We start from the raw sequence: 8,296 nt of genomic DNA, 5'->3' as shown, positions 1-8,296 counted from the left end.
TGGGGTATAAATCTACAGTCTCCTCCTCTTTCTCACAGCTAACTCATCATGACCCCATAGGGTTTTCAAGGCAAGAGATGTTGAGAGCTGGTTTGCCATTGCCTACCTCTCCTTAGGAACTTTGGGCTTCCTTGGTGGTCTCCCATATGAGTGCTAACAAAGGCCAACCCTGCTTAGCTTCTGAGGTCTGATGAGATCAGGCTAGCCTGGGTCATCCAGGTCAGAGCTATTCTGCCATAATCAAAAATAATTGCACTGTAACATCTCCGGGCTCAATGGAACCGTTGCTCGTCTTGGTTCCATGTACCCTGGGTCAGGCTGGGTGCAAGGCAGTAACTTGGATCATTACGTATTTCCATGTTATTATTTGTTTCTGACTTAGGAAAGATCCAGAATAACCAGGCCTCTGGTGAAGCTGTCGGCACGGTAGGCGAACAATCGCACCAACAGGCCAGTGGCGAATTAGACTTCTATGGGAGAGGGGACGCCTCAGATCACGCCAAGGGCAATTCCGAAATCGCAAACGAACTTTCGGCCGTGTCTCTGAAGAAGCAGCAGCTGTGCAAGAAAAGGTTGAGTCACCTGGGCATCACGGAGGCAGATGACAACTTGATGTCTCAGGAAATGTTTGTGTCCATCGTGGGCAACCAGTTCAGGCGAAATGGGAAAGGCAGCTTCGGAACGTTTCTTTATTGATTTCCGGACATGGCTGTGAGGACATAAAACAATCCCAGCACCCTCCAACCTTTCTTTTTTGTGCGCTTTTGCTTCAGTGTGATTCTAGTGTATTTATTTTTGGTTTTAACCACCGCCACAACTTGTGCTCCCCCTTGCACAAATGAAACCCTGTATTCCTGATGGCCGGTTTAGAACCCTAGAACAACAAAACTTTTGTCATGTGGCCGTTCTTTGATGAGCTTCGTCTCCTTTATTCAGTGCTTCACTTATTTTATTATAGTATTTAACTCTAATATAACACTCCCCCCCTTTTTAAAATAAAAAATAAAAATAAAGCCCTAGGCATTACCAGAAGTGGAGAGTGAGCAATTATGTAGATTTTTTTTTAATCTCTTAACCACAACTCAAAGGTTGTGTTTGCTTCCCATGTAATGGCAGTATACCAGTTTCAGCTGTGTTTAAATAAAATATTTAGGAAGTGGCTGTTTGATCTCTTTTGTTTATAGATTGAGCGGTCTGTCTAAACTTTGGAATGATGTGCAATCTTGAAGGAGGCTGCAGAGGAAGAAGACAACTGCGGATTTATATCCCACCCTTCTCTCTGAATCAGAGACTCAGAGCGTTTTACAATCTCCTATATCTTCTCCCCCCACAACAGACACCCTGTGAGGTGGGTGGGGCTGAGAGGGCTCTCACAGCAGCTCCCCTTTCAAGGACAACTCCTACGGGAGCTATGGCTGACCCAAGGCCGTTCCAGCAGCTGCAAGTGGAGGAGTGGGGAATCAAACCCGGTTCTCCCAGATAAGAGTCCACACACTTAAACCACTACCCCAAACTGGCTCTCTAATCTGCTAATCTAGCTCCTGCCTCTTTTTTGAAATCCAAATTGTGCAATGTTTTGCCTGTAGCTGAGGAGTGAATTTGGATTTCAGTAAAGAATTCAGATTGCTGTTGGCAAGGGCCAAAAATACCAAGCCCTAATAAGGCAACCTGCCGTGACTTGGATAGCCCACACTAGCCCAGTCTCCTCAGATCTCAGAAACTAAGCAGGGTCAGCCTGGGTTATAGTTGAATGGGAGACCACCAAGGAAGTCCAGGGCTGCTACACAGAGGCAGGCAATGGCAAACTACCTGTGAATGTCTCTTGCCTTGAAAACCCCATAAGTTGGCTGTGACTTGGCGGCAAAAAAAGGCATCCTGCTCTCAGGTTATGTGTATGGCAAGAGCGGATGTACTTGGACTTGGACCTGTAAAGTGATTGCTTGAAATGTTGAGTAGATTCTTCAGCTGGGAGGGCCATTGTTTATATGGCTTCTACTCCATCTAGATGGCTAATACTTGTAGATACAGTACATGGAAATGCAGCTTTTTAATTTTAAAAGGCTTTAATGCATTTTGTTTTAGATCAAGGGTTGCCGAACTTGCTTAACCTAAGAGCCGCACAGAATAAACAACAGATGTTTGAGAGCCGCAAGACACGGATGTCAGCTGTTTGAGAGTCAGAAGGAAGGGCAGGCAAATGGGGGGAGGGGGGAAGAGGTGGAAAGAAAGCAACTTTAACTTTAAATGCATTTTCCATGCCGCCAGCTGGCTTGGCTCGGAGAAGTGATTTTTAAAAAACAAATGCCTTCTCTAAGCTGACTGACAAGGTGGTGGGGATTTCGAGAGCCACACAATATGTGTGAAAGAGCCGTCTGTGGCTCCCGAGCCACAGTTTGGCCACCCCTGTTTTAAATGAACAGGGGACCGATGAGGATTCACAGGGGGAATTTCATTTTCCCACTCGCTTTTGCTTTCCCACTTTGTGTCCCCTCTGCCAGCACCATTCCTCCTCTCCCTACCGTTTTTCTGTTTCTCCCTGTGGTGACCTCTGCCCCCTCTTTTTCTCCTTTTCCCACCTTTTGGGTCCCCTCTCATCCCAGCTTTACTTTTCCTTCCTCTTTTACCTCTGCTTTGTATGTCTCCGCCCCCTCGACACAGAGGCCTGGAATCCTCAGCACTGTTGGCAGTAGATTGTCTATCAGTCCACCAAATGCCTGCTTAGATATAATGTAGCCTTGTAAGATCTCAGTGGCACATTTTCCCTTAAAGAAGCAGACACGGCTTTTGTAATTTGGGTTTTTTTCTAACCACTGATATTGTAGTTTTAAAAAACTTATATTTTTCCAGAAACCTGGGGCTTTCCCACAGCTTGTAGAAAAATACTACATGTTTGCCTGAGGTATCATTTTGTGGATTTTTTGATCCACATGTTACACCTCAGCTCAGATTTACATATAATGATAAGGTAGTGCAAAGGTTAAGATATGAGCCTTAAACCAGAATTTTCCTGTTTCAAATCTGCCATAAACTTGCGAGGTGGCCCTTAGGTGAGCTGATCTTCAGCAACCTTGTAGCTACCTATAATGGGATGGGGAGAGGAAAATATTGACCTATCATACAGGCCTGCTGTTGTCAGGGCTTTTTTTTGTAGCAGGAACTCCTTTGCATATTAGGCTACACCCCCCGATGTAGCCAATCCTCCAAGAGCTTACAGGGCTCTTAGTACAGGGCCTTCAGGAGGATTGGCTATATCAGGGGTGTGTGGCCTAATATGCAAAGGAGTTTCTACTACAAAACAAGCCCTGGCTGTTGTGACTGAAAATACAAGAGTTATGTATTCTGTGCTCTCTTGAAGCGTGTATATACTATCTTTATGTTTGGTAATTGACAAAAACAGCAGCCATAAAAACAGTAACAAGACTTCAAAATTTTTTCTTCTTTCTGACAGTCTCACACTCAGAAACGTGTACAAGCTGTCTGGAACAAGCAGGGTTAGTGCTTCTGTTCTAAGAACATAAGAGAAGCCATGTTGGATCAGGCCAGTGGCCTATCCAGTCCAACACTGTGTCACACAGTGGCCAAAAACCCCCAGGTGCCCTCAGGAGGTCCACCAGTGAGGCCAGGACACTAGAAGCTCTCCCACTGTGCCTCCTCCCCAAGCACCAAGAATACAGAGCATCACTTGCCCCAGACAAATACCGTTTTCACACATAGCTTACCTCGCAGTCACAATCCTGTTCCCTCTGCAGCGTCCGGTCGGATTTCCCACCATCTGTGCCGGAGTTACAGGAAGTGCCGCGGCTTTTGTGTAGCAAACGTAAACCGCTAAAACCCAGTTTACGTTTGCTACGCAGAAGCTGCGGCACTTCCTGTAACTCCGGCGCAGATGGTGGGAAATCCGACCGGACGCTGCGGAGGGAACAGGATTGTGACTGCGAGGTAAGCTGTGTGCGAAAGCGGTAAGAGAGTTCCAACGACAAGCTGTGACTAATAGCCACTGATGGACCTCTGCTCCATCTGCTTATCCAATCCCCTCTTGAAGCTGGCTATGCTTGTAGCTGCCTCTAAACACTACTAACGCTCTAAACACTACTAACACTACTAGTGTTCTAAACACTACTAACGCTCTTTCCTGTGCAAATGGGCCCTTATGTAAACTTCTGTTCACTCAAGAGCCCGGCTGAAAATTAGAATGTTCCTGCAGATTGCAGTCAGCGCCAAGGGAATGTAGGGGAAGACCGATTCGGGTTGTCAACAGTCTGAGCTCTTTTCTGCAAATTGTGTTGTCAATACAATGGAGGTGTACTTATTGCTCCTTCAAGCTGTTTTATATCTTTCCCCCCGAGTCCCTCCCACTTAGGCACCTCAAATATTTATTTCCTTTGATTGAGTCTTTGCGAGCCAAATATGGCTTTAGTCTCCCAATTACAGGAGTTGATTGTAACTAATTTTCCATGCCTCATTTCCTGGCTGCTGAGGAGGGAAAGGCGACATGTTGTGTTGTAGCCAAGCACCTTTAACCTCGAGTCGATCGATTAGTTTAGAAAACCTTACGTTTCCTGTACATTCTCAGCATTCTTGCCCCTTTCTAAAAAAACACAAAGAAGAGGGGGCGGTTGTTTCTGATGTGGCTTTGGCTCAACTTTAACAACCTTGGGAGCAAGGGACAGCAAACTTCAGTGCTTTTTCTGATCTGCAGCTCATCACTTGGAATGGTTCTTAAAGGAGGCATATGCTTGGGAGCTCCCTTTTGAAGGTTATGGGCTGTGCTGAGATCCTACTGTTTCAGAAACACATTGAGTTGACCCTTCTTTTCTGCTTTATCGTTTTTTAAAAAGTGAAGGCAGTTACTGAATCTCAGCCCAAAGGAGAGATACGTTCTATCTGTTCTGACTTTTCAGCTAATATGTAAAGTGAAACTTCAAAAAAAGTAATACTTTAAAATGGAATATGGAGAGCCGGCATGGTGTGTGTACTTGTTACTCCTGGAGGAGAACAGGAGTCCCCAGTGTGGAGATCAGATTGACTGTGCAGGTCAAAATAACATTGTTTCAGCAACAGCTGCGGACACAGTACTGGTTTTATTCTTTTACGCCTCTTTCCCAGTTTTTTTTTTGTAATACCCTTTTCCCCTGTACTTGGGCTTGCTCTATCTGTTTACGTGGCCCAGTCTCCCACGCCAACCATTTTTGTGGTTGACACTGCTCCTATGGCAGCCATTTTGTGGTTGTGCCCATGACCCTGTATCAGAATTCTAAAAAGGCTCAACGAGATTGTGGGGGTGGGGTGGGGGGTGGGAAAGGACCCCTGGACTCGAACTGAGATACTCAGGTTTGAGACTGCCACTCTGTCATGGTAACCTGTTGGGTAATATTGGACCAGTCAGGAAAAAAGGGGGCATTGCATGGTGCATTCCATTCTAAATACTAGCTCTCCCCAATGTGGGCTAATTGCGTTTCCAATATAATGGAGTGGCAAAATTGAATGGTCTGTGTTTAGGCTATAGAACGTTATGGTCGGGGTACAGAATCCACAGAGAGAGACACAAAGAGAACCATAATTCGGCAGGAGTCCAGCAAATGGGTATTAGCTGCTAGTTCTCATTTCAAACCAAACCGATCAGGTTTCTTACTTTGTGCTTACTAAACAATAAATTGTTCAGGCAATACCTGCTGACCTATCAGAAGCAGCGGAGGTGGCTGAATAAACTTTTCACTTGTTGATAGGGGAGAATTTTCAGGCCCTTCTTTTCCCCTAGAGCTGCATAATTTGGGTCCTCGTTTTGCTAGAGCCATGCAAATTGGCTGAACTTGTGTTCAGCATTGCAGCACACAGGATTTAAATTACAATGGAGCTGAATCTAACTTAAAAAATAAAATAAAATGGGAGAGGCATTTTAAATACCACTCTGAACCTTTCTGAGATCCTAGTTCAGTGCTTGATCCCATACGTTGCATGGAGAAAGCTAAGAAAGGAAATATCCCCCTTTAAGGGAGGATAAGGTTGTGAGTTTAGGTCCAGACATCTGTCTGCAACTAAGCTGACATAAATGAGATCTTGTCGGGCCAGGCCATGTGTGTCATAAAATGTAATGCCAAGTAATGGAGATATAAACTTTATAAAGGACACAGACAAACAAAATTAAATATTTTGTATCTCTCCCATGTGATTGAGGGAGCTGGGCAAAGGAAGCTCGGGCTGTTTCCCTCCCTCCCCAGGGGATGAAGAGGGGGTGGAGCCTCAGCCAGTAGAAGGAAAACAGACTTGGCTCAGTAGCTCTGTGGTGTGATTGAGAGAGCCTGGCAAAGCAAGCTCCCCCAAGGGAGGAGCCTCAGCCAATGGAAAAAAAAAACAGAGGCTTCACTCTGTAGCTCCTGTACTATTGAGCAAGCCTGGTAAAGCAAGCTGTGGCATAGAAGGGAGCAAGAGAGAGAGAGGAGAAAGCAGACTTGCTTGTGGGCCTGATAGGAACTCTCTGGGGGCCTGATTCAGGCCTCGGGGCGCACCTTTGACACCCCAGATTTAGACACTTTGTATGCGTGGAAAGTAGGGTTGGCATCTGAAAGTGGTGGGTTACCAACCCCGTCGGCAGCCATGAAGCATTTCCCATTAGCATAGATTGTGCCATAATTCATCTTGCTGCTGGGGCAGCACAAAGATCTTGTTACCCTCCTGTGTTTGCTCTTCCCAAAGACTCTTTCTCATCAACACAAGCATTCCCAGGGCGTTTTTGTAGCAGGAGCTCCTTTGCATACTAGGTCACACCCCCGATGTAGTCAATCCTCCAAGAGCTTACAGGGCTCTTTGTACAGGGCCTACTGTAAGCTCCAGGAGGATTGGCTACACCAGGGGGTGTGGCCTAATATGCAAAGGAGCTCCTTCTAGAATTCCACCCCTGTAGCCAATCCTTCAAGAGCTTACAGGGCTCTTCGTACAGGGCCTACTGTAAGCTCCAGGAGGATTGGCTGCATCGGGAGGGTGGGGGGGGTGGCCTAACATGCAAAGGAATTCCCGCTACAAAAAAGACCCTGAGCATTCCTATAACTAAGCACCAATATTCAGACATCTTCATCATGGTCAATAAAGCAGAATGTAAAATACTTTCTCCGTGCAAGTTGCCGTGTGCTGGGGGGTGGGAAGGAGGTGTTACAGTTGGATCTTCGTGGCAAATCAATATCTCCAGAGCTTCTCTTCTTAAAAAATGCTGATAAATGATTAATAAGGCAAGTTAGGAGCGATCAATGCTTGGCTCTATTGTCACCTGGACATTTTTTTACTCTTGAGTATTTGGCTTTGCAGAAAGATGAAACATCGAGATAAATGAAAGTAGGTTTCCTTCTGGCCTGTTAAAAAGTAACTTGTGTTTAGAAGAACAAATCTTTGAGCTGGATCCAGCAGGTGCAAGAGGCAATTCTATTTGAGCTAGAGTTTTCCCGATTTTTCCCCCTCCTCTTCTTGCTGCAGGCATCCCAAGCTGTTTGCAAAAGTCTGCTCTCCCCTGGGTACATTTTGGGGAGTGGCACAGGCTACCATGAGCAAGGGCAAGTAAAAATGTCCGACAAGTGCAGCTTAAGATCCAACGTGTTTGCAGAATTCCCTCAGCTGAAGCAAAAGATGTTCAGATAGGGTTGCCAAGTCCAATTCAAGAAATATCTGGGGACTTTGGGGGTGGAACCAGGAGACTTTGGGGGTGGAGCCAGGAGACATTATGGGTGGAGCCAGGATCAAGGCTGTGACAAGCATAATTGAACTCCAAAGGGAGTTCTGGCCATCACATTTAAAGGGACGGCACACCTTTTCAATTCTTTCTTTCCATAGGAAATAATGAAGGATAGGGGCACCTTCTTTTAGGGCTCATAGAATTGGACCCCCTGGTCCAATCTTTTTGAAACTTGGGGGGTATTTTGGGGAGAGGCACTAGATGCTATACTGAAAATTTGGTGCATATAACCCAAAAAACAGCCCCCCCCAGAGCCCAAGATACCCGCAGATCAATTCTCCATGATTTTCTATGGGAATAAATCTCCCTAGGGAATAACAGAGTTCCCAGCAGACATTTCCCTCCCCTCCCCCTGCTTTCTGATGACCCTGAAGCGGGGGGAGGGCCTCCAAACCGGGGGATACCCTGCCCCCACCTGGGGATTGGCAACCCTATGTTCAGAGCTGTTCTTGTAACTACCATATTGCCCAACAGCGTAGGTTGAGGTTAATACAGACTAGTTCCTTGAGCTTTACAGTTGCAGTCAGCCGAAGCCGGATTAACAAGTAGGCCAAGTAGGCACTGGCCTAGGGTTGC

The 8,296-nt window shown here is 46.1% G+C and overlaps 1 protein-coding gene across 1 annotated transcript in view; it reads left to right on the top strand.

Annotated features, from left to right (window-relative positions):
- The window catches only part of SHCBP1 (SHC binding and spindle associated 1), a 39,671-nt gene extending 38,510 nt beyond the window's left edge, over window positions 1–1,161 (top strand). The window contains exon 13 of the mRNA XM_060253842.1: window positions 383–1,161. Within this exon, the coding sequence (XP_060109825.1) occupies window positions 383–696 (314 nt within the window). The 3' untranslated portion in view covers window positions 697–1,161. The remainder of the gene's footprint in view (window positions 1–382) is intronic.
- Window positions 1,162–8,296: the final 7,135 nt, after the last annotated feature.

The sequence above is a fragment of the Heteronotia binoei genome, chromosome 14, assembly GCF_032191835.1.
Source record: "Heteronotia binoei isolate CCM8104 ecotype False Entrance Well chromosome 14, APGP_CSIRO_Hbin_v1, whole genome shotgun sequence".
Taxonomy (NCBI): domain Eukaryota; kingdom Metazoa; phylum Chordata; class Lepidosauria; order Squamata; family Gekkonidae; genus Heteronotia; species Heteronotia binoei.
Note: the sequence above shows the minus strand (reverse complement) of the source record. Positions and strands in the feature narration are given on the sequence as shown.